This window comes from Oikopleura dioica, chromosome YSR, assembly GCF_907165135.1.
Source record: "Oikopleura dioica chromosome YSR, OKI2018_I68_1.0, whole genome shotgun sequence".
NCBI lineage: Eukaryota > Metazoa > Chordata > Appendicularia > Copelata > Oikopleuridae > Oikopleura > Oikopleura dioica.
In genome coordinates this window covers 1254066-1280545 of record NC_137295.1, presented here as the reverse complement: position 1 = coordinate 1280545, position 26480 = coordinate 1254066, and the positions used below count along the sequence as shown (strand labels likewise).

The 26480-nt window shown below is 40.1% G+C and overlaps 3 protein-coding genes and 1 long non-coding RNA gene across 4 annotated transcripts; 1 reads left to right on the top strand and 3 right to left on the bottom strand.

Moving 5' to 3' along the window:
* Window positions 1-3115: 3115 nt before the first annotated feature.
* On the bottom strand, window positions 3116-4441 carry LOC145710765 (cysteine dioxygenase type 1-like). Its single transcript, XM_081788488.1, has 4 exons — window positions 4295-4441; window positions 4115-4251; window positions 3712-3944; window positions 3116-3327 (listed from the first exon to the last, which is right to left on the bottom strand). The coding sequence occupies exons 1-4, from the start codon at window positions 4295-4297 to the stop codon at window positions 3116-3118; spliced, it is 585 nt and encodes a 194-aa protein (XP_081644614.1). The 5' UTR covers window positions 4298-4441.
* Window positions 4442-7133: 2692 nt separating this feature from the next.
* On the bottom strand, window positions 7134-8745 carry LOC145710764 (cysteine dioxygenase type 1-like). Its single transcript, XM_081788486.1, has 5 exons — window positions 8558-8745; window positions 8378-8514; window positions 7975-8207; window positions 7234-7590; window positions 7134-7153 (listed from the first exon to the last, which is right to left on the bottom strand). Exons 1-5 carry the CDS (start codon window positions 8558-8560, stop codon window positions 7134-7136), a joined length of 750 nt encoding a protein of 249 aa, XP_081644612.1. The 5' UTR covers window positions 8561-8745.
* A 1508-nt stretch (window positions 8746-10253) lies between these two features.
* Window positions 10254-11299, top strand: LOC145710760 (ADP-ribosylation factor 6-like). The gene is made up of 3 exons (XM_081788482.1): window positions 10254-10516; window positions 10863-10991; window positions 11033-11299. The coding sequence occupies exons 1-3, from the start codon at window positions 10256-10258 to the stop codon at window positions 11282-11284; spliced, it is 642 nt and encodes a 213-aa protein (XP_081644608.1). The 5' UTR covers window positions 10254-10255; the 3' UTR covers window positions 11285-11299.
* An 85-nt stretch (window positions 11300-11384) lies between these two features.
* On the bottom strand, window positions 11385-21326 carry LOC145710769 (uncharacterized). Its single transcript, XR_014135071.1, has 3 exons — window positions 21101-21326; window positions 11597-11938; window positions 11385-11548 (listed from the first exon to the last, which is right to left on the bottom strand). It is a non-coding gene; the product is annotated as an uncharacterized LOC145710769 (long non-coding RNA).
* Window positions 21327-26480: the final 5154 nt, after the last annotated feature.

Genomic DNA, 26480 nt, shown 5'->3' with positions numbered 1-26480 from the left:
ACACGAAAAGTCTAACTTCACCAGAAGATGGCGTAAATCGGCACCAAAGTGTGAAAAAAGTGCCATTCAGCAAATTGCAATAAACTCCTACATTTATCTACACGATGTCATTTATCAATCACGCGATTTAAGGAACACGACGTCAACTTTTGAGAAACTAGGAAAACCATGCAAGTCGACTGCATAGGGCCAGAAAAGCACATGAATTCGTAAGCGACTGTGCAGAAAATGATTTAAAGCCTACTTTTATTAGAGTTCCAGCATCAGTTATAAAATTTTGTAATTGGGGAAAATCTAGGATTAATAGAGAGAGACATAAAATACTTTTAAGAGAATTAGAAAAATGTTCTAAAAAGGTTGAAGAGAAGCGGATAATATTTTATGAAAATCTTTCGAAATTTTTTGAAAATCAAGGTTTCTCGTGTGAAAGAGAGAGAATCAAAATAATTATTGATCAAGTAAATCGCGCTAGAATAAGAGATGAAGATAGAGATTTTAAGCGGAATTTAAATTAGAAAAATTAAAGAAATTTAATTCATCTAAAGGACCACTTAAATTTGAAATAAAAAATTTTTCAAAGAAAACTATACCTCAAAACATTGTTTCAATTCTCGAAAGAGGTTGGCGTGCACCATCAGGTGGGAGTCGTCATTCTCTGAATTTACTAAGTGAATTTATTCTTTAATACAACATTTAGAGAAGAACGATGATTTTAAAGCTCTCACACCATTATCACGATTTCATTTGAAATCCAAAATTTCTGTTTTTCATGAAAAACTTTCTTGCTGTTTCGGTCAAGATAGTTCAAATAAGGAAATCAAAAATTTCCTAAAAAACAATCAGGACATAGTTTTCGTACTTGGGGATAAGGATTCGGTCATTGTGATTCTTGACCGGAAACAATATGAAAAATCACTTTTAAAAGAATTTTCTGATGATAAGAAATTCATACTTGTAGAAAATGATCCGACAGAAGAGGATTCAGTAGAGATGAGGAAAAATTTGCGGAGTTTAGAAAAATTCACAGACAAAAATTTTTACAATAGAAATAAACCAATAATTAGGGATTCTCACGGAGAAACGGCGCGCGGCGAGGCGCTTCACGCCCAAAATGATGGCAATCTATTTCGCGTAATTTGAAAGGATTTCAGTGAAAAACCTCTGAATATATGAAAAAGATGACGCTTGTTCATAAATTGACCTCAAAAACTTAAATTTTGATCAAAAACGTGTAGTTTTCTAGAAAATTCAGGTAAAACCTGCTCTCTATGTATCCAACCAACCTTCTGTATCTCTGATTTTCAGATACAGTTCTTTTCCTCTTTTGTGGACATTTTTTGTCCCAAAATTTTCGAAAAATGTCCACAAACTTGGGCAACGTCTTCCGAAAAATGTCCCATCGAAATCGATTAAAATTTTTTCGAGATTTGAGTACGCCGAATGGTTTTCTAGACTTTGCATTTATGCTCCTGAAAGACTGACAAAGGCCCCTTTGTCTCTAGTTCAACCTTTAATTTTCTTTTTTTCGTAAACAATGAACAACTCGATCTTGATTAGCTAGAATTAATCTCACCACAAAAAATTGTCTTTTTATTTCTTTCCGCGAAAAAATGTCCACAAACTTGGAACAGCATCTTTTATAAAGTGTCCCACTTAAAGGCCTTAAAATGGAAAAAATGTCCACAAACTTGGGGTCCACAAAAGAGGAAAAAACTGTATGTCAAAGAACAGACATTTTTCTTAAGTCTGTTAAATTTTGAAGACCGGGGAGGAACTAGAAGGCTTTCAAATGTCCCGTTGATGGAGTCTTGGTGGCGGCGCGGTAGTGCTTTGTGAGGCAAGCGCGGCCAAAAAATGGTTTCTCTGACTTTTGAAGCCCTAACCGACCTTTTTAAATTCTGATTTTTATATATGTTCAAGAAAGGACCTCTCTTGAGAACATATGTAAGTTTGAAAACCGGGGAGCCCTATTTCCTCTGAAATGTCTCGAAAACTGACTGAAACTGAGGACGCAGTGGGAAATTATGCGCCGAGCGCGGCGGCTGAACTAGCCTTCCTTCCATGCGTTCGGACTCTCTTGACATTGCGCCCCATGTTAGGTTCGAACCTTTGTGCATAAGGTGACAAAACCAAGTGGTTCGATGCTAAAATCTAGGGATTTCCGGTACTCATTGCAGTTGTTACATGTAAATTTTTTTTCGTTTTCTTATGGTTTCTTTTAGGCTTGATGACTTAAATGAGAAGCTTGGAGAAAACTCGTCGAAGAAGCCGTTTTGCACAGATATGGGATCGAGAATCGGAAGTTCTAAGACAAATGCAGAGGCGCTCTTGCTCTATAGGGACGTGACTTTGGCCGTTCTTCGCAATTTTCCTGAGAGCAAAAGGGGATCAGAACTTCTACATCTTCTAGAGGACAAACAGCTCGCAATTCTTGTCACCTCAATGACTCCTTGGATTTGGGCTTCGTTCTCAGGTCCGGTTCTCAGAGCATCTGAGAGAATCGAGAGCACGATCGAAGACGTTTGCACTCAAATGAAATCATGTTTGGATACTTTGGACAAGCCAGTCGAATCAGATGAGCCCTACGACAAGCTTGTTGATCTGGTCGTCGAAGAATACAAGGACTCCAAATACTTCAAGTGAGTCGCTATTTTTGGGACCCCCAATTTATTCTTCTAAAATAATTTTTGGGTAACCCAATTATTGTTCAATAAAAAAAATTTTTGGGTACCCCAATTATTCTTCAATAAAAAAAAATTTTTTGGGTACCCCAAATGGGGGTCCCCAATTTATTCTTCAAAATAAAAAAAAAACACGATTAATAATTGAATTTATAGAAAACTTCGCGAGATTCAAAAGATGCCCAGAACTACCGAACTTCGAGCTGATCTTAATGGAACAATTCGACACTGTCTGATAGATGCAAAGAAGAAGCTTCTCAAAGATTTCAATCAGATGAACTCTCTTACTCTCAAAGGAAAGTACGAAACGTCGAACCGCTTCTGCGAGAGGGTTTTCGGCGCGATGAAGCACCGCGAACAAACCACCACTGGCTCCGCTCTTGCCAATATCGCTGACCAGACAGTTGTTCAAATTAACAAAGTTGGACAATTCCTCAAAAAAAATGGGCATAGGACGACGGGAGAAACTTCTGTTGTGGAGTCTGCTTGACGCCTCGGATGGAAGTGTAGGTCATCTTTACTCGTCGAGCCTTGCCAGTTTCTTCGTCGAAAACAAGACATTCATGAATGCAGGGAAAGTAGAAGTGGAGAGTAACAGCGCCTTCTGAAGATGAAGGATTTTCAACGCGGTGGAGTCCCAGGTCATCTGAAACAATCTTTGATTTTTGGACAACACGTGACGCCCCGCCCTTTTTGAGTAATTTTATTTTAATGATTTATTTCTTCCGTCTAAATTATTATGAGGTCGATTTGAACTCATCCGCCCCACCCATCAAAAATGATTGAGCAAGATGTTTTTATTCCAAAATGTTATTTGTGACGCAAATTTCCCCGTAGCGATTATGCTTCCACGTGATGTTTTCGGCCATGTGAGTTTATCTCACGGAAATGCATAATGTTGCATTATTACGATTACGCAATAGGCTGCGAGCCGAGCCTCCTGCCCCACCTCCAAAGTGGAAATTGTTAACTTGGTCAGGTGATCCCTCCAGGCCCCTTGTGGTCCAGTCTGATCCAGAATTCAACTCACCATTTATGTGAATAACATCTCCCTCTGTTCCTACAGTGTAGCCAGTTTCCGTCATTTTCGTTTTCTTCTTTTCTGGCCAGGCGAAGCGGGTTTCTTTGACAGTTCCAGAGAGGCACTTCATGATGCAGTCGGAGTTTGGGTGGTCGTGGATGGCGCTGGCGTTGGATTCGGGCCAGCAGAGGAGGATCAATGAGTATTTTCCGTCGACTTCTTCGATTAAATTTCGAGTGTATCTAGAATTCTTTGAGTTTGAAGTTTAATTTTGAGATTTCAACTCAACAAAGTCATATTTATCTTCAAAAATATGCCTTTTTTGATGGATTTTATAAGGCAGAACGCCAATAAATTTGTAAATTGAACCCTTTCAGAGCTGTTTGCAGTACTGTAATCGATCGAAAACTACCTGTAAGGATCCCACATTGCATATTTCTTCCAATCATCATTCTTGTAATTCTGAAAGTACTGGACCATAACTTCTGGCGAAGCATCTTTTGCAATCAACATATTGATCCCTGCTACTAAATCTTCCATCGTACTTGGCTGAAATGACTGATAGAGGCCAAGTTAGAGCATCTTTTCTTACCATAGCCTATGGTCCATAGGAACATCGACCGGAAAACCCATCTCTATAAAATCGAAAGAAAGTGTTTCTTGGAAAAAGTTGAAAGTTAATTAAAAATGAGTTGATTAAGCGCTGCGCCCTCCCATTTATGAAGCGAAGGTAGGTTCCGAGTTTTTTTCTGATTAGCTGAGACCGTGGCGGAACCTGAAACACGCGTTGACGAGAAAAGAAAAATAAAATACAACAGGTCTTCGCCCACAATCTGGAAGTCTTCTCATGAGAAGATAAACGCCTGAGAGTCAGGGTCAATGTTCACAAAATAAGTGACAGAAAATGCAGAGGGGGCAGGAATGCACACCTTTCTTTCGAAATTTTGTACCCATCGAACGATCCGTTACGTAACAAAAAGAAACTTGCAATTGTCTAATAATAACTGAAAATATAAATTTATAAAGGAGAAGAATCTCTGGGGGGTCTCTCTAGTCCACTAGTACTCTATGAGTCCTAGTGGTTGGTGCTGCACTTGCTGTCGCTTCTTCGGGTACTGCTTGTTTCTGCTGGATAAAAGAGAGTCAAGTTGTTTTTTGTCGGTTTTATTCTACTGAATTATAATAATGAACTAACAGCAAGGTGCACGCTTTATATAGTACAGAAAAGGGAAAATAAGAACAGTCGAGAAGCTCCTTGATCGGGATAGATGAATCTTCAAGCTTCTTAGAACAGTGATGGAATATTCGAGTAGATTCTCCAAATGATGTCATCCTTCGTAATCGTGAGTCATAGTGATTAAGGGTGTCCAGAATGTTCCAGGACCTTCATCGAATGAAGTCGATCCTCAGTCACTGATGAATCAGGATGAGATCTCAAGCTTTGTGCTCACCATAGGTGGCGCAACTGAGCCACCACTAGAGGTCACTAGAGAGCTATTCCTGAGTGTCAACTAGGTGGCGCTCGAGAGCTGACACTAGGTGGGGCGCGAGAGCATGCACCAGGTGGCGCTGTTTCAAGTGAGCATTAGCTCAGTTATGCTCTTGTAAGGTATATGAATGGATGTACACTTATAGCAATGATTTAGAGGTGAACCGGAAGTGAACCGGGCAATCTATTTCGCGTAATTTGAAAGGATTTCAGTGAAAAACCTCTGAATATATGAAAAAAGATGACGCTTGTTCATAAATTGACCTCAAAAACTTAAATTTTGATCAAAAACGTGTAGTTTTCTAGAAAATTCAGGTAAAACCTGCTCTCTATGTATCCAACCAACCTTCTGTATCTCTGATTTTCAGATACAGTTCTTTTCCTCTTTTGTGGACATTTTTTGTCCCAAAATTTTCGAAAAATGTCCACAAACTTGGGCAACGTCTTCCGAAAAAATGTCCCATCGAAATCGATTAAAATTTTTTTTCGAGATTTGAGTACGCCGAATGGTTTTCTAGACTTTGCATTTATGCTCCTGAAAGACTGACAAAGGCCCCTTTGTCTCTAGTTCAACCTTTAATTTTCTTTTTTTTTCGTAAACAATGAACAACTCGATCTTGATTAGCTAGAATTAATCTCACCACAAAAAAAATTGTCTTTTTTATTTCTTTCCGCGAAAAAATGTCCACAAACTTGGAACAGCATCTTTTATAAAGTGTCCCACTTAAAGGCCTTAAAATGGAAAAAATGTCCACAAACTTGGGGTCCACAAAAGAGGAAAAAAACTGTATGTCAAAGAACAGACATTTTTCTTAAGTCTGTTAAATTTTGAAGACCGGGGAGGAACTAGAAGGCTTTCAAATGTCCCGTTGATGGAGTCTTGGTGGCGGCGCGGTAGTGCTTTGTGAGGCAAGCGCGGCCAAAAAAATGGTTTCTCTGACTTTTGAAGCCCTAACCGACCTTTTTAAATTCTGATTTTTATATATGTTCAAGAAAGGACCTCTCTTGAGAACATATGTAAGTTTGAAAACCGGGGGAGCCCTATTTCCTCTGAAATGTCTCGAAAACTGACTGAAACTGAGGACGCAGTGGGAAATTATGCGCCGAGCGCGGCGGCTGAACTAGCCTTCCTTCCATGCGTTCGGACTCTCTTGACATTGCGCCCCATGTTAGGTTCGAACCTTTGTGCATAAGGTGACAAAACCAAGTGGTTCGATGCTAAAATCTAGGGATTTCCGGTACTCATTGCAGTTGTTACATGTAAATTTTTTTCGTTTTCTTATGGTTTCTTTTAGGCTTGATGACTTAAATGAGAAGCTTGGAGAAAACTCGTCGAAGAAGCCGTTTTGCACAGATATGGGATCGAGAATCGGAAGTTCTAAGACAAATGCAGAGGCGCTCTTGCTCTATAGGGACGTGACTTTGGCCGTTCTTCGCAATTTTCCTGAGAGCAAAAGGGGATCAGAACTTCTACATCTTCTAGAGGACAAACAGCTCGCAATTCTTGTCACCTCAATGACTCCTTGGATTTGGGCTTCGTTCTCAGGTCCGGTTCTCAGAGCATCTGAGAGAATCGAGAGCACGATCGAAGACGTTTGCACTCAAATGAAATCATGTTTGGATACTTTGGACAAGCCAGTCGAATCAGATGAGCCCTACGACAAGCTTGTTGATCTGGTCGTCGAAGAATACAAGGACTCCAAATACTTCAAGTGAGTCGCTATTTTTGGGACCCCCAATTTATTCTTCTAAAATAATTTTTGGGTAACCCAATTATTGTTCAATAAAAAAAATTTTTGGGTACCCCAATTATTCTTCAATAAAAAAAAATTTTTTGGGTACCCCAAATGGGGGTCCCCAATTTATTCTTCAAAATAAAAAAAAAACACGATTAATAATTGAATTTATAGAAAACTTCGCGAGATTCAAAAGATGCCCAGAACTACCGAACTTCGAGCTGATCTTAATGGAACAATTCGACACTGTCTGACAGATGCAAAGAAGAAGCTTCTCAAAGATTTCAATCAGATGAACTCTCTTACTCTCAAAGGAAAGTACGAAACGTCGAACCGCTTCTGCGAGAGGGTTTTCGGCGCGATGAAGCACCGCGAACAAACCACCACTGGCTCCGCTCTTGCCAATATCGCTGACCAGACAGTTGTTCAAATTAACAAAGTTGGACAATTCCTCAAAAAAATGGGCATAGGACGACGGGAGAAACTTCTGTTGTGGAGTCTGCTTGACGCCTCGGATGGAAGTGTAGGTCATCTTTACTCGTCGAGCCTTGCCAGTTTCTTCGTCGAAAACAAGACATTCATGAATGCAGGGAAAGTAGAAGTGGAGAGTAACAGCGCCTTCTGAAGATGAAGGATTTTCAACGCGGTGGAGTCCCAGGTCATCTGAAACAATCTTTGATTTTTGGACAACACGTGACGCCCCGCCCTTTTTGAGTAATTTTATTTTAATGATTTATTTCTTCCGTCTAAATTATTATGAGGTCGATTTGAACTCATCCGCCCCACCCATCAAAAATGATTGAGCAAGATGTTTTTATTCCAAAATGTTATTTGTGACGCAAATTTCCCCGTAGCGATTATGCTTCCACGTGATGTTTTCGGCCATGTGAGTTTATCTCACGGAAATGCATAATGTTGCATTATTACGATTACGCAATAGGCTGCGAGCCGAGCCTCCTGCCCCACCTCCAAAGTGGAAATTGTTAACTTGGTCAGGTGATCCCTCCAGGCCCCTTGTGGTCCAGTCTGATCCAGAATTCAACTCACCATTTATGTGAATAACATCTCCCTCTGTTCCTACAGTGTAGCCAGTTTCCGTCATTTTCGTTTTCTTCTTTTCTGGCCAGGCGAAGCGGGTTTCTTTGACAGTTCCAGAGAGGCACTTCATGATGCAGTCGGAGTTTGGGTGGTCGTGGATGGCGCTGGCGTTGGATTCGGGCCAGCAGAGGAGGATCAATGAGTATTTTCCGTCGACTTCTTCGATTAAATTTCGAGTGTATCTAGAATTCTTTGAGTTTGAAGTTTAATTTTGAGATTTCAACTCAACAAAGTCATATTTATCTTCAAAAATATGCCTTTTTTGATGGATTTTATAAGGCAGAACGCCAATAAATTTGTAAATTGAACCCTTTCAGAGCTGTTTGCAGTACTGTAATCGATCGAAAACTACCTGTAAGGATCCCACATTGCATATTTCTTCCAATCATCATTCTTGTAATTCTGAAAGTACTGGACCATAACTTCTGGCGAAGCATCTTTTGCAATCAACATATTGATCCCTGCTACTAAATCTTCCATCGTACTTGGCTGAAATGACTGATAGAGGCCAAGTTAGAGCATCTTTTCTTACCATAGCCTATGGTCCATAGGAACATCGACCGGAAAACCCATCTCTATAAAATCGAAAGAAAGTGTTTCTTGGAAAAAGTTGAAAGTTAATTAAAAATGAGTTGATTAAGCGCTGCGCCCTCCCATTTATGAAGCGAAGGTAGGTTCCGAGTTTTTTCTGATTAGCTGAGACCGTGGCGGAACCTGAAACACGCGTTGACGAGAAAAGAAAAATAAAATACAACAGGTCTTCGCCCACAATCTGGAAGTCTTCTCATGAGAAGATAAACGCCTGAGAGTCAGGGTCAATGTTCACAAAATAAGTGACAGAAAATGCAGAGGGGGCAGGAATGCACACCTTTCTTTCGAAATTTTGTACCCATCGAACGATCCGTTACGTAACAAAAAGAAACTTGCAATTGTCTAATAATAACTGAAAATATAAATTTATAAAGGAGAAGAATCTCTGGGGGGTCTCTCTAGTCCACTAGTACTCTATGAGTCCTAGTGGTTGGTGCTGCACTTGCTGTCGCTTCTTCGGGTACTGCTTGTTTCTGCTGGATAAAAGAGAGTCAAGTTGTTTTTTGTCGGTTTTATTCTACTGAATTATAATAATGAACTAACAGCAAGGTGCACGCTTTATATAGTACAGAAAAGGGAAAATAAGAACAGTCGAGAAGCTCCTTGATCGGGATAGATGAATCTTCAAGCTTCTTAGAACAGTGATGGAATATTCGAGTAGATTCTCCAAATGATGTCATCCTTCGTAATCGTGAGTCATAGTGATTAAGGGTGTCCAGAATGTTCCAGGACCTTCATCGAATGAAGTCGATCCTCAGTCACTGATGAATCAGGATGAGATCTCAAGCTTTGTGCTCACCATAGGTGGCGCAACTGAGCCACCACTAGAGGTCACTAGAGAGCTATTCCTGAGTGTCAACTAGGTGGCGCTCGAGAACTGACACTAGGTGGGGCGCGAGAGCATGCACCAGGTGGCGCTGTTTCAAGTGAGCATTAGCTCAGTTATGCTCTTGTAAGGTATATGAATGGATGTACACTTATAGCAATGATTTAGAGGTGAACCGGAAGTGAACCGGAAGTCACCTGACGTCACCGGAAGTGAACCGGAAGTTACCGGAAGTAACCAGAAATGATCACAGGCATTTGCTACGGGCAAGAGCAACTCTTGCCTAGCATTTTCACTCAATTAGCGCCCTCCGGCGACCAAACACCGGGTATGTCTCTGTTACTGAGAACAGGATACTGCTCTCTCCACTCAGACACTATTGTAAGGGATATTCTCCCTTACAAAATTCACTCTATTTTCGGACTCAACCAATTTGTGGAACGGGATTTTGGATTACCAATAAAATTGCTGTATTTGGCCTACCGACCAATCAAAACCCGGGAAATTAAATCAGTTCCATAAATTGGTTTAACCCTTATTTTGATTAATTTCGGAAATCAAACTGGTATTTTGAGGCTCTCTTCCTTGATATCAAATATAGATATTTGAAACATATTTCAACAATATGAGTTCATTGATGAATTTTGTGAGTTTTGCTTCGTTTTTGATCTCTAGAACATCTGATTGTTGTGAAAGATAAAACGAGCAACTCCTCAGTTGAGTTTTAGCTGACTTACAGGTCAGAGCAAACTAAATCAAACCGTAAAACCGTCATTGAAGTTTTCTTTTTTAAATTTTTTTATAGAAACTAAAATGGGCAACATTTCGGCAAAAACGCTGAGCAAAAAAGGCAAGAACAAGTTCCGGGTTTTGATGGTCGGCCTCGACGAGTCCGGCAAAACGACGATTCTTTACCGACTGAAGATGTATGAAACGTATAAGACCGAGCCGACGATCGGATTCAACGTTGAAGAGTTCTCCAATCAAAACGGTCAAATCTCGATGAACATTTGGGATCTGGGCGGAAAGAAACATCTCAGACGACTTTGGCGACATTATTATCCTGGAACTCAGGTAAGAAAGGACTTCACAAAGGAAGAAGTATTACAAGTTTTACATTCATAGACAAATTTTCTCTGAGAGAGAATTTCTCTCCTATGAGTTGAAAAGAGAGTCTGGAATTTAAAGCAAGTCAGGTGCTTGAAGCGGTTTAAAATCTTATCTTGATCGAGGTAGGTAAGAGGCAAGATGGCGCTAACATCTGCTAAAGTACGTAAAAGAAAGAGTTTGGAATCCTTTTTGGAAAGATTCCTTGAAAGAATCCTTTGTTTGGAAGAAAGACTTGGATAATGAATGATTTCCTTTTTATAAAGAAAACTTCATTTACGCAGTTTTTCTTGATTTGAGAAATATCTTTTAGGGAGTGATCTTTGTATTCGACTCTTCCGACGAAGAACGTTACGATGTTGCTCGAAAAGAGTTCATAAAAATTATGAACGATCGCGCGATGAAAGACTGTAGCCAAGTACTCGTCTTTGCCAACAAACAGGTACCCAAAACCACTCTAGAATCATCCCTCAAACTTTCTAGGACGCGAAAAACGCAGTGCCGCCAGAAGATTTGCCAGAGTTTCTCGGCCTCGACACGATGCAAAACGTAAATTGGCTTGTTCAACCCTCCTGTGCAATCACCGGCGATGGCCTGGAACACGGACTCGATTGGTTGACAAAATCCTTTACCCAACTTCACCGCGAGAAAAAACGAGCTCAACTTCGAAGCGGTCAGCCAAGAATGCCAAGAAGAAGCACTCCCGTCAGAAACTCACGCCATGTCGTCTACTGATCCTCTTTTTCTTGCTTCATTCTTACTGTATTTATTTATTTATCAATATTGACAATATATATATTATTTTCGTAAACGGAGGTTTGTAGTCTATTTTTTTATTTATATAAAAATGTTGTTGATACAGTTTTGATTAGCTAAGAAAGTGCGAGCAAAGAGGTGATAAAAAGATAGAGAAATGGAGAAAGGGAGGAAGGCACAAAATTTTCCGAGTCAGTGACAATTTTTTCTGATGTTTTCTTGGTTTCTGGTTTGCGGGAATATCTGAAAAGGCGACTGTTAGAATGACAAATGAAGGATTTTTGGACTTACATTGAAAAATATTTTACGAGTAGTTTTCACGTCTGGCTTTCACGTTTTCCGAGTCTTTTCTTTATTCATCATTGCTTTCCTCCTGGGCTGGCTCTTCTGCGGCTTCTGGGGCGGCTTCCTCCTCTGCAGGGGCCTCTTTGGCGGGTGCTGGGGAGTCTTCCTTGGCTGGGGCTTCCTCGGCCTCAGGAGTTGCTTCCTTTTCTGGCTCAGCCTCAGCCTCAGGGGTGGCTTCCGTTGGCTCAGGAGAGGCAGCTGGTGCTGGTGCCTCTTCTTCCTCCTCAGCGGCGGGTTCCTCGGGCTTTACTTAAATCGCTTCAGGCTCAGCTGGTGCAGCTTCTTCAGCTAAAAGATCCACTGTTTATTTAAATCGAAAGAAAGCACTTTTCATTCCGAGTACTAAAATGAGCGTTCTGAAATGAATAATGAATGGTCTGCTTGTATAGATGGCCGTATGGATAGTCACGTGAGAAATAGCTGAAAGAAGGTGGATAGCAAAATAGGTTGGTCAAATACACTTGAACTTTGAAATAGAAGTGTTGGCTAGTGCGCAAATAAGTTCACTCATTTCGCTAAATTGATAGGGCAAACTAAAGCCTGGTCATACTGTCTGTACGTCACTGTAGTAAGAGTTCAACTCACAGCTAAGCTTTGGCAAAAGACCTGGATCAATGGTTCTCTTCCTTGATTTCAAAGTTCAACTTCGTAGTACAGTATCTACCGGGTATTATCCCGTTAAATATTGATTCTCCTACGAACTAACAAGCCTGTTATCTGATGTTGACCTCTGTAGTGTTTCTCATTAGTCATCCGCCACTTGAGTTCACCGCGCCGCGCCGCGCGCAGTTCACGACCCGCAAAGCGCTATTCACGACTCGCGAAGCGCATTTCACCACGCGCAAACGCTCCGCCGCCAACCGCGAAAGCACAGTTCACCACGGACTAGGATCAACTCACGACTCACGAAAAAGTCACTCACCACGGTTTATGAAAACCATATATAAACGATCTTATTTCTCACTGACACAGTTCACACACACACAACACTACTTTTTACTCAGAGACACCACAATAAAACTTGCTCTTTTTAACAACGTTCGTCGCTCACTATTTGTATTCCCGCTCGCGAATACGATAAACGCAATTAGTTATCCAACTTATGTACTGTGAGAAACACGTACATATTTTGGTGACTGAAGAAAACGGAACTACAATCCAGCTAGAGACAGAGAATTCCTGCTGAAATTATCCTGACGCTCTACAGACCGTGGTTATCGAAGAGCTGACTCAAGTTATCACAGGTTACACCATTTGCCCATTTTAACGGTGTCATGGGAGAACTTTATTATAAGTTCGTAGTCGATTTGACTGCGAAAGAAATTATGCTTATCTATGACAAAAGTCCGAGGCGAAAATACCCGCTCCCTATTCCTCGATTTGACAAGTCTGGATGTGTCCTGAATTTGCTCGATATTCAGCCTGACTTGTTTGACACGATGGATAAGAAATATTTCTTTCGAAAAACGGGCCAAAAGCTTGAATATGATCCGGATTTCGATGTGAACAACATTCAAGAAGCAGTTCAGAAGACTGCCCGGGCGGATCATAAAATTGATATAGCTAAAATCAACGAAATCGTTGTTGTGGATAACCTGAACTCAATTCTTGCTCGAATTGAGGAGTCTGAAAAGAAGGAAACAAAGTTCCAACCACCAAACTCTGACTCTAAACCAGCTGGTTCTGCTCCAAAAACCGAAAATGCTCCTAAACCAGATCCTGCTCAGAAGAAGAAGGAAGCATCACCGGATCAATCAAAGCCCTTTGGACAAATAAATATGAAAACCCCGAAGTTCGACTCGCAACTACCAGTTGAAAATTGGATCGTCAACATGGAACTCTATGGAAAATGCTCGAAAATTTCAGATGCAGATCTTATAAGCGTCGCTCTATCTCAAATTCTTATGGAAGAAAGTGGAACCTCTTTGATTGAAGCCATTACAGAAGAAGAGAAGAAGAACTGGGAAAGTTTCAAAACAAAGCTCATCCAAGTTCTCGGCAAAGATAAAGAACACTTTAAATATCTCTACACTTCGTTCCAGAGAGGCCAAGAGACTCAGCAAATGGCAGTAACGAAGCTTCAAGCATACTTCAAAAAGGGATACGGAAAGCTGGTACTTGACGCTGCAGATGAGTCAATTATTTGTGACCGATTTATCGAATGCCAGGATCCGCGACTTGCCGAATTGCTACGACGAGAAAAATCTCTGCTCAATCTTCAAAATATCGCTCAACGTGCCATGGAACTAGAACGTAGCTTCTACAAACGAGAAAACATCTTCGCCGCTGAATGCTCAAATAATGGAAAAGAATCTGAAATGGCGCAGCTCTGCTCTCAGCTGAAAGAAATAGTCGCTTCTGCCAAAGAACCTGTGAAAGAGAAAAAACGGAAAACACGACCGAGAATCCCTACTGACAAGCTCCAAGGACACTGCATCGCCTTTGTTCGAAATGGTCGATGCCGATTTGGCGAAAAATGCAAATACCTCCATTCAGAAACAGTCCCAGAAGAAGTCGAGAAGATTATCAAGAAAGAGGCATGACTATCAAAAGTCATTGAAACTTGCGAAAGTGCTCTTTTCGCACCGGCCTCCCTTAAATTCGTCAACATTCAGCTCAACGGACTAAAATTTCCCTGCCTTATCGATAGTGGCGCAAGTAGGACATGTTTACGCTCAGACGTCCTAGATCTCCTTCCGTCTACTATTAACAAACAAATCCCATCTTCAATAAAGCTCAAGTGTGCGAACTCAGAAATCGTCAATGTGAAAACGCTCAGCTCCCCAATCGACGCCAAATTTGAAACCAGCTCCTCGCCACTTAAATTGAAGTTGGACCCGCTCATCGTTCAAAACCTATCTTGCCCGATCATCTTGGGGATGGATATCCTTAAAGGAATAACAATCGAAGAAAACTCAATTACGCTCAAAAATAAGGTTATTCCAACAATTGATCCAAATTCCTCTGATATGTTCCTAACTGGTTTGATCGAAATTGATAAAGAAACTGGTCGTGAAAAAGAAGAGTACGAAAAATTCGTAAAACTACGATCGGAAAAAGCTTATCAAATAAACTTTGTTCCCCAAATTGGATCTTATGGCTCAGCTGATCCAACACAGAAGAAACAGCTCGAAACTTTAACTCACAAATGGCGACTCTCCTTCAACATGGACACAAACGATCTTGGTCGACTCTTTGGTTTCAGATATTCGCTCCCACTGTATGACGAAACGAAATCGGCACACCAACCACCTCGGAAAATTCCAATACACCTAGTTCCAAAAGTCAGTAATCAGATGGAAAACTGGAAGCAGCTCACTGTCATTCAAGAAACACAATCAGCGTTTAATATTCCGCTCATTATACTACGTAAAAACGATGATTCAATTAGAGTTTCCTTGGATGCGCGAATGATCAATGAGCTGTTGGTGAAAGATCGCTTTCCATTGCCGAGTATGCAAAGTGTTTTTACGTCCATTGGAAAGAAACTCACTGGTAAAGAATGCTACATTAGTTCAGTCGATTTCTTTCGTGGATATTGGCAAGTGCTCATTCATGAAGCTGATGCCCACAAGATGGCCTTCAGTTACGACAACCGACATTACCAAGCTAACCGGATGCTCTATGGATCATGCAATGCCCCAGCCTGTTTCTCTCGAATTATGAACAAGCTGATGCAACATGATTCTATTCTGCTTTATTTGGACGATTTGATCGTGATTGACAATAATTGGGAAAACCATCTAGAAGCACTAGAATTTGTCTTCAAAACTTGCTACGAACATGGGCTTGTCCTTAATGCCGCGAAATGTAAGCTTGCCAGTACAGAATTGGATTTTCTTGGTCACAGAATCACTGCTGATGGTATCAAACCGCTCCGAAAACATCTTGAAGCGATCGAAAAGATGAAACCACCGACAGATAAAGCTGAACTGAAGAGATATTTGGGCATGGTTAACTTTAATGTAAAATTCATCAAACGCGGAAGTGAAATCCTGTCCCCGCTTTATCGTCTGACATCAGCAAAAGCGAAATTCGAGTGGTCCGACATCCAACAGAAAGCTTTTGATACAGTAAAAAGTGAACTCCTGAAAGAGCCGACTCTTGCGCACTTCAAACCCGGATGTAAACTCGTCCTTGTTACCGACTCATCTGGATACGCAGTCGGAGGTACACTTAATCAAGTTCAAAACGATCGATTCGCTCCCCTTGGATACTTTAGCAAAGCTCTTTCCGGTCCCGACCTCAAGCGACCAATGAGAATCAAGGAACTCTTCGCTCTCTGCTGGGGAATCCAATTTTTTGAGTACTACCTGATCAACTGCGAATTCGATTGTTATGTTGACCATAAATCATTGCTCTATCTATTTCGGGAATCACGAAAACAGAAATTGGACATAAAATTATGTAATGTACATAATTATCTTCTCGCTTTTAACTTCACGATCATTCACAAAAGCGGATCAAGTCCTGAAATGGCCTCTGCAGATTTCTTCAGCCGTTTACCAAAGTCAAAAAGCTCTGACCTTGAGAGAGACTCCGAAAACTTCTTCGACGTTGATGAAACAATCTTTGCATTGTCAACGTTAACAACAAGTGATGTTATCTTCTCGTTCGAAAACCGATCATTTACAGCAGAGGAAATGGCAACTGCTCAAGACGCATGCTCAGTTACAAGAAATCTACGAGTGAAAGCGAAGCTGAACAAGTCACCGAAAAGACTTATGCTCAAAAATGATGTTCTTTATTCAAATAACAGATTGGTTCTTCCAAGCGCTGTTGCTGATGAATTTATCTCTTATCTGCACTCCCTGACAGCTCATGCCGGAAGTCAACAGCTCCTGCAGATGCTACGAAAATTCTTTATAAGCAACATACAACAGAAAGTTCGCGCGATCACAAGCTCCTGTGAAACATGCATTCGACTCAAGCCGTTCAAACAAATGAGACCTTCGCTCATAAAGGATCGCCAATTTGCTCAACTTCCCTTCGAAAAAGTTCATATCGATCTTGTGGACTATGGACGCCCCGATCAAGCTGGAAAACGATACCTGCTCACCGTCGTTGATAGTTTAAGTGGCTACCTCGATGGAGAACCGCTCTCAAACAAGTCAGACAATCTTGTTGCTAAGGCTCTTCTGCGAATAATACTGAGACACGGAATATCCGAAAATTGTATTTCTGATAATGGCAAAGAGTTTGGTCCAAAAACAACAGCCATCCTCGACAGATTTGAGATACGCCGCAGTACTACAAGTGCCTATTACAGTAAGTCAAATGGAAAGTGCGAACGAATCCACCGAGAAATTCACCAAAAGCTCAAAAACCAACTCGCCACAAATCGCACTTGGTCCGACTACTGGCCAATGGTACAGTACTTCCTCAACAATACTCCAAAAGGCTCCTTAGATGGTTTATCAAGTAATGAAGTTGTGTACGGAAGACAATTTCATGTTCCTTATTCGCTCAAAGAGCCGATCACAGAAAATATCCAGCCATTCATTAGAGGGTTAAATTCATATTTCAAGAAGTTACATCCTGCTCTGCTCAACTTCCAAGTCCAACGATACCAGTCATTGTTAAAACGTGACAAGAACAACTGTCCGGTTTTAATGATTGGAACTAATGTTCTCTGTTGGAAACCGGATCCTTACTCTGGAAAACTTGGATTGTCCTGGTCTGGACCGTTCAAAGTTCATAGAAGGCTTTCAAAAGACAGCTACATTCTGAAGTGCCCGCTCACCAGAAAAGAGTACCGTAGAAATATTAGTCTGATCCGACCGCTCAAAGTCAAAACTGAGGACGATAAAACGCAATTGATCTGCAGTGACAAGCCTCAAAACGACTTCAAACCAGAAAAAATCCAAGCTCAAAAATCAGCTCCTTGTTCAAAACACACTGAAGTTCAAGATCCAAAACAAGCTAAATCAAGTAAATCTGCTCTGAAAGATGAAGAAGCTCAAGCTCACAATCCTTGCTCAGAGGCTCCTGCTAGTACAGTCAATGATCGACTGCTGATCAATCAAAAAGATAAGAAGGATTCAATATGGAAAGATCGTCTTCGCTCTAGACAAAAACAATAAGATGAGATGTTCAACTCATGAATTGCTCAATAGAAACTCGAATAATGAAGTATAAAAGCCCTGTTTGCCGTTCGAACGATGCTCAAATACAATGATCACAACTTTAGCGATATGATGCACACTCGTAAAGAGAGAGAGAGTCAAGTTCCGTTCAATCGCCGTGAAAGTTTATACAGGCCACTGTGGATTTACGACCGCATAAAATTGATTATGTTCAAGTAATCGGCGCCCTCTACTTGCACCGCTATTCCTAACCTTGCGCCGCACTTCCGCAGATGTTGGCAATGTGTGCAGTTGCCAATCACCTTATTCGAAAATATGTTCTTGCCGCATTCTCCCAGCTCAAATGGAACGATGCGAATCTCCTTGTTCTAAAAGGGGGAAGAGAAGAAATGTAAACTGCTCGTTTGCTCGCAAATGTTCAATAGCTCACTTGGTTTTTCAAAAAGCTCCTGCTCGAGCTCGCAGTCGAGAATCCAAATCGATGAAAATGGCTGTTCAAACAGAAAAAAACATCCCCGCGCGCTGCAACACTCGAAATCTCCCGCGCCAGGACAAAAGGGACCCGTCGTCACATCCCTGTCACATTCCCCCAACGTGAAAATGGAAATGCACCGACTGAAACAAGCCAAATCGAAAAATGACTTTACAAGAAGAGACAAGAAGCTCAACAGATCAACCACGCTAGTCACAGTTCCTACGATCACACTTATCCGTGTTTCAAGTGGCAAAAGAGAAGTCCGGAAGTAATTAAAAGAAAAAGTGTTTCTATCATGTAAATTGCTAAGCAGAAGAGAAATGCCGACTAACCTTGAAACAGATATTTTCCACCTTCAGAGATGCTGCATAAAACGAAGATACCAACAATTCGCGCTCAATTTTGTCATGGGAATAAAAATACCAATTGTGGAAGAAATCGACTGTGAGAAAACTCTAGTAATCAGAGAGCTTCTCGAAGAAATCGAAGTATCTATCAAGGAAAAGACAAATTGGTTCCAAATCTTGACTCAAAAATCGCTCAATCTCAGCACGATCGACAGTAACCTGAAGTGTCTCCTTATCTTTTCCTGCAAATGCCTAATACTTACTGCCCAAGGAGCAAATCCGGAAACAAGAAATTCAATTGTCTCCGAATATGCAAGGAAATGGGCAAAACAAAGGTCTGTTTGGAGAAGACTTGAAAATATCGAAATTTCCGATCTACGAATTCTGAAATCTGAGGTCACCTTCATAATTCACGAACACCTGAAGCACCTTGGGTTGAGAGACTCACGAACAAACACCTCGGCTTATTCAGAAATACAGTTCATCGAAGAAGTAAATGATGTTCCGGTCGGCCCAGCTCAACAGCCGCTCGTTGACTCTCCCGTCAACCAAAACGATCCTTTCGCCACAATTACTGCTTATGGACAAAACATCCTTGATGAAATCTTGGACTCACAAACACAGGACATTCCTCTGCCAGAAAGACAAACGATCTAAAAATAAATGGAGGAGGAATTACCGTGGTTTTCCGTTTTAAGAGCGCCCACTTTAAGAGCGTTTTTGCGTATATTTTGAAAATGTTGTCATCTGCCAAAATTCCAGTTTAAGAGTGTTTTCGAAGATTTTTATTAATAATCAAAAAATTTTCAGACTTACAGTGAATCATTTATTTAAAAATTTTGAAATCTTCGACTGTTTTTCTGGCCATTTTGAAGTCGAATCATTCGCAGTGTCGGCACTCTCTATCTCTTGAACTTGAGGTTCCTCTTCAATCTCCATCGGGGTCGCGGCTCGTGTTTTATCGATTTGAAGCGCCAGAAAATGCTCGACCAGCTCTTCCTCGTCTTCTTTCTCCAGCAAACTTTCCAAAACATCCAAGTCCTCAAAATCTTTAACAGCTCCTTCGAATTCTTCCTCCTTGATCAGCCCAGTATTGATCCAAGAGCGCTTGAAGATTGCTGGATTCATATTCATGAAGATTTCGTTCGCTTTGTTCACTAGATCTTCCTCCTTGATGTTCAGATGATCATAATCGACGATGAAATCGTAAAGAAAACATCGGATCTTTTTTATTGTAATTGCAGAACACAAGGTTGACACCGGGAACAACACACCACTGTCATCCTACCTTGATTGAAAAATTTCCAATATAAGAGCGATTTGAGCGAGGCCTGTCATCCAAAAAACGCTCTTAAAATGGTAAACCACGGTATGTAGTGTTTCTCATTAGTCATCCGCCACTTGAGTTCACCGCGCCGCGCCGCGCGCAGTTCACGACCCGCAAAGCGCTATTCACGACTCGCGAAGCGCATTTCACCACGCGCAAACGCTCCGCCGCCAACCGCGAAAGCACAGTTCACCACGGACTAGGATCAACTCACGACTCACGAAAAAGTCACTCACCACGGTTTATGAAAACCATATATAAACGATCTTATTTCTCACTGACACAGTTCACACACACACAACACTACTTTTTACTCAGAGACACCACAATAAAACTTGCTCTTTTTAACAACGTTCGTCGCTCACTATTTGTATTCCCGCTCGCGAATACGATAAACGCAATTAGTTATCCAACTTATGTACCGTGGTTTTCCGTTTTAAGAGCGCCCACTTTAAGAGCGTTTTTGCGTATATTTTGAAAATGTTGTCATCTGCCAAAATTCCAGTTTAAGAGTGTTTTCGAAGATTTTTATTAATAATCAAAAAATTTTCAGACTTACAGTGAATCATTTATTTAAAAATTTTGAAATCTTCGACTGTTTTTCTGGCCATTTTGAAGTCGAATCATTCGCAGTGTCGGCACTCTCTATCTCTTGAACTTGAGGTTCCTCTTCAATCTCCATCGGGGTCGCGGCTCGTGTTTTATCGATTTGAAGCGCCAGAAAATGCTCGACCAGCTCTTCCTCGTCTTCTTTCTCCAGCAAACTTTCCAAAACATCCAAGTCCTCAAAATCTTTAACAGCTCCTTCGAATTCTTCCTCCTTGATCAGCCCAGTATTGATCCAAGAGCGCTTGAAGATTGCTGGATTCATATTCATGAAGATTTCGTTCGCTTTGTTCACTAGATCTTCCTCCTTGATGTTCAGATGATCATAATCGACGATGAAATCGTAAAGAAAACATCGGATCTTTTTTTATTGTAATTGCAGAACACAAGGTTGACACCGGGAACAACACACCACTGTCATCCTACCTTGATTGAAAAATTTCCAATATAAGAGCGATTTGAGCGAGGCCTGTCATCCAAAAAACGCTCTTAAAATGGTAAACCACGGTACTGTGAGAAACACGTACACCTCCCCCGGAAGAAAATCTCCCTTGTCAAACAACTCGATAAACAAAATCACCCGTAACTACAGTAAATGAAGTACAGTACCTTTTGGTTGCTCCTCTGGCTTCTGGTTTTCAGTCACCTCGGCGCTTTTAGAACCGTTGCAGCCCATGTTCTAGGTGTTGTTTTTCTATCCTCTGGGAAGAAGTACTGAAAGCTGACTGTAGCTCCTCTGAGGTAGCCTGTAGTGTGATCGACTGCGCGTGTGTGTGTGTGTGTATTCTGGCGTTGTCCACAGCGAAGAGATTTGAGAAAAAAGTTACAAAACTGACAATCTAAACATTCCGTTTTCAGTTCCTTAGCAACAATTGCCGGTGAAGAAAAATCCACCAGCAGTGAAAGTGAGCATATTTAAATATACTGTAGCAAAAGTAGCGAGCAAACAGAATTCGTTCTTTTCTGAGGGGCTATAACTTGAGTAGAGTGCAAATACTAGCAGTAGATACGACACTGTGGCTTTGTTACATTGTGACAACTTGAAATTTGAATTTCTATAGGAAGTGAAAGAAACAATGGGGTTTTTATGGAAGAGGGGGGTGCTTGAACTCGGTTTTATGTACAGTCAGATTTCGCTATCGGTCCCTCCGTTAGGGTTAAGGGTAAGGATAAAAAGGAAGAGCTCTTGATTGACCAATCAGGAGCTTGATAGAAGGAAGCCTTATTGAGCGATGTCTCTGTAGAAAAAAAAATTATTATTGGACTTGGGTTTTCTTTTTATCTGAAAATCTCTGAAGCGAAATGAACTTTGAATAAATCAAAAATTGGAAAATCAAACACGCCAGTTTGGAATTCTCTGTGGGAAAATAAGGGCCAGACCGCGGGCCAGATTTCCTCAATATATGCATCAAGGCGAGTGCCCAGCGGGGTCATTGAGTTTTTGCATAATTTAGCCCCTAGCAAAAACGCTAGACCCTCTCCTTTGTCTCTCGCGGTGAAAACACAAATTACTGGAGAATTCCATTACCTTCTATTCTTGAATTTATAAAGATGGCAAATTGCACCGTCAAGGTGAAGATTTGGATCTTTTAAAAAACTAATTTTCTTCCTTGATTTCAAAATTCTAAAGCCGATTCTCTCTTTCAAAATTTTGAAGCTCTATTTTTCATAAAAATTAATTTTTAAGAAAGTATTTGATTTACTCAAATCTGACTGCCGGTAGCCGGGCTGGACATCCGCGGGCTGGAAAAATTTATTGCCCTGCGAGAGGGCTAGAAAATTGCAGCTAACGAGCGGCTGGCGCTTCCGCTAGCTATGCAGCAGCCAGGATTCCGGAAATGCGAGCACGAAGAAATGCTGTAAGAAATTGGTCATAAACTAATTCAGCGCTAGAATAGAAAATGGCATGCTTTTCCGGGGTGGTTCTAAATTTACGGGCGTTCAGGTGCATTTGCCTTTTGACACGATTTTTCGGCACAAAAAACGAGTAAAATATCCCAATTATATTCACTACTCGCCTCGGGCAAAGACAAAACTTGCTCAGAACCGTTTCAAAAACTCAAAAATCTCTCTTTTTCTCTAGCCGCTACAGTCATTTCTGAGCTGAGTATGTTACTAGTTTCATTTTTATCCTCTCTTGGAGACGCTGTTGAGACAAACTGGGGATGATAAAACCCGTCACAGAAACAGATAAATTCCTGACGAGCTGCCATTCTTGTTTATCTTGTCTCGTAGATAACAAATTCCTTTCTCAAATAAAATTAAAAATAAGCACTCCCCTCGAAGCAGGTCAAAATCGACCCCAGGGCTTTACTCTTTCCTAAACATACTTTGAAATATTTCAACAGAAAAAAACATTTTCTCTCTTTATCAATTTTTTGGTGCGAGTGACTGTACTAGTCTACTACTGGGCGCTCGTGTGCCCAGACCGTTTCCTATATATCTGTATCATCATTTTGTTGCTACGACTACCATTTCGTTCCCAATTGTGGAACAACAATCCAAGAATACGGGCAGCTAGGGGCAACTTTCTATGAAAACAAAATGAGAGGGGTCAAGTCTAAGACAACGAGGTCGTTTTTACGCTAGAAAAGTGTAAGAGTTACAGTAAGAAATCTCTCTTTTCCTCTGTCGAAAAGGACTTTAGTCAATACTGAATGAAATGATCAACAATTTCGTAAGAAGCGAGAAGACATCAAAAGGAAAAGAGAAGAAGTGAAGAAGATCAAGGCTGAACGCAAGAAAATCAAAGAAGAAGGAAAAGCAAAGAAGCCGAAATTGGAGATCTCTACTCCAGCTCGCCCGACTCGTCTTTCAAAAAAGAAGCTTTCAACAAATTAATTTATTCACTGTTTTTTACTGTTTGAACGGATAAAATAAGTAATAAATAATTAATCAGCATATAAAAAAACCTAGGGATATAAAATTTCATCAAAAAGCATTGATTTAAATGATTTACTCCAAGCGCTCCTGAGGCGCGCGCGCCTCCACGCTTGCACCACCACGCGTTGCTCCAATCTTGATTTTTATTGCGGATTCAGAATCAGCGTCAAAATCTGATATAAAGAGCTTATTTTCAAGAAAAAAGACCCAACTTTGAATCTCCGTGAGAATCCCTACCAATAATGAATATTAAAGTAGCGTATGGCTTGGCAAAAGTTCATAAATCTTCTTTCGACGAAGAAAAAAACATGGGGCCTATCATAAGTGCTCGAAACTCGATCACAGAAAATTTTCACCGAAATTTTTTATCAAAATTATTAAAAAATATAAACACTAAATTTTCTCTCCGCAGCTCTCAAGAATTCTCGAGTTGGATTCAATCACAAAAATTTGATTTTAATGAAATTGATTATTGTTTATTTGATGTCTCAAAGCTTTATCCGAATGTTTGTACAGACGATCTTATTGAATTTTTGATAAAGTATATTTATATTGATAATTCACCGACCAAAATTTTGCCTTGATTTAGAGATTCTAATGATAAGCTTTTGCGACCAATTCCAAAAACAATTTTGAAGCCTGTTCTTAAATCAGTTTTACAAAGATTGACATCCTTTAGATGTTTTGACAAAACATATAAGCAAGTTAGTGGTTTAGCTATGGGAGACTCGAGCTCACCTATTTTGGCTGATTTCTTTCTTTATATTTTGGAGAAAGAAAAAAATCAAAAATTAATTGATCAAAAAATAATTTTGGGATACCGGCGATTTCAAGACGATACTTTTGTTTTTTTCAAACGTAATTCATTTGAACAGGTCAATCATATCAATCATCCAAAACCTTCATCCTCAAATTAAAGTTACCGTTGAAAAATCATGCCCGCAGGGTATTAAATTTTTAGACTAATGTAATGTTGTAAATTAAAATGATTGCAATACGAAACAATAGAAAACACACTATCCCAATGAATTTTGAAATTGATGTTGCTCCGACATCCATGAAAAAAGGGGTCTTGATTTCTTAACTGAAAAGATCACTTTTCAAACACTCGGATCCTAAAACTCTGGAGGAAGAGCGAAAAAAAATTGAGGAGAAATATCATGCCCAAGGTCACCCTTTAGAAATTATCCGTGATACAACTAGAGTGATTAAAGAAGGTAAAATTGAGAAGAAAGATTGGAAACTCGAAAAAAGCGAGTTTCCTGAAAGAAATTTTACTATGTGCATTCCATTCACTTCTCAACGAGTCAGTAAAATAACCAGTGAAATGCGAATAACGATTTCAACCTTTCTCCCTCCCTATAATCTGCACACGGCATTGAGGACAGTATCTATTCGTAATTTAATTGTTGCCAATCTGTTGCCTAAGATTGATAATAATATGGCTGTAAATGCTGTTTACCGATTTGAATGTCACTGCGGCGCAGTTTACATCGGTGAAAGTGAATGCCTAAAATCTAGAATTATTGACCATCAACAAAGGTCGAAACAAACAGCAATTTTCTCTCATACTGAAAATTGTGAAATTTTTCAAACTCGATTCAATGATGAATACGAGCAGAATAATTTTAAATCTAGATTTGACTATCTCAGTAAAATGTTTTCAGTTTTACACCGAAATCTAGCATACAAAAAGAGAGTACAAATGGAAGCTTTAGAAATTCGTCTTCATAATCCTCCGTTGAACAAGCAAATTCAACATCAACAAGTTTATATAATCTTACTTTGAATTCTCAGTCCTGAAAGGACTGCTTAATGTTAAGAATTAAGTATTATTAATTGTTTTACCGATCAGAGGCATTTTCGAGCCTAGTAAGGAGCCTCTGATAAAATATCGATTACCTTAAAAAGTTACCACCATATTTTCTAGAATATTACTCTGGGACAAAGTTATTTTTGTTTTTAAATCAGTTCTGCAGTCTTACGAAAAAAGGTACGCTTTCGTTTAAGATTTTTCAAGTTTATCAAGGAACAAGCTCTGATGGTCGTCCGACCGAAAACGTTCAGCAAACTGCAATAAACTCCTATATTATAGAAACGTAAGGAACATGGGGGTCAGGATTTGGCCAAGATTTTCATTCATCGAATATAAATTTTTTTTTAATTTTGATGGCAGAGAAGCGATTAAAATTTAAGGGGCTTGACAAAGGCTGGGAAAACACTGAGTTGATCATTCTCAATTTCGTCCCCAATCCCACCTCCATCTGATGTAAAAATTTATATTGTCCCGATTTTTAATTATATTATGGTATATTTTTTTTTGTTAACCCGATAACGAGAGCGGGAGCACTAAGTGCTCCCAGAGCTAGTTGTTGCATTATGAATTTCTTCTATTTTGAAGATAATCCAAAAATTCGAAAAAACTTAGATTCTAGCAGCTTTTCCGCACTTAGTTTGACTTCAAGAAATTTTCATACTTTCTATTTAATCCCTTTTATTTACAAAAAAGGAGCAAATTATCGGAAATTCGTCTCGAGAACTCGATATTACGTAACGGTCATCAAGAGAACGCGCGTTCTATTCGGGTTTTTCCTCACGAAAAAGAGTTCTCAGGAGTTCTAGACCACGCATTTTTCAAAATTCCGACGAAAACCCAGTCTTACAGACCAGGAAAACAAGCATTTTTGTCCTTTTTTTGATAAAAATTGTTCTAGATGGCCCGGGTGCACTAAGTGCTCCCGCTCTCGTTATCGAATAATTTCAAACTCTCGCTATCGGGTTAAGTTTACAGTCGTCGAATTATCTCAGGTGCCTGACTAAGGCTTTTTCTATGGTCAAGACCAATTATAATCAGTTCTTTCTGTTTTTAAAATTATTTTTATCTTTTTAGAAAGCCTTTCAAAGAAAATGAAAATTTTCGATTTTTTCAAAAAATTTATAACGAATCTATATGAATTTTTTTGTTCCCCGTCGCTTACGTGAAAAAGAAATAAAAAAATGGGAGACTTCAGTGAGAGGATTTTCTTTTCGTAAAAGGGAATTCTTCCAGCTGGCGGGTTCCTCCGCCGCGGAGGCTCCGCGTGGTCCTCCGCTTAATGAAAAATCG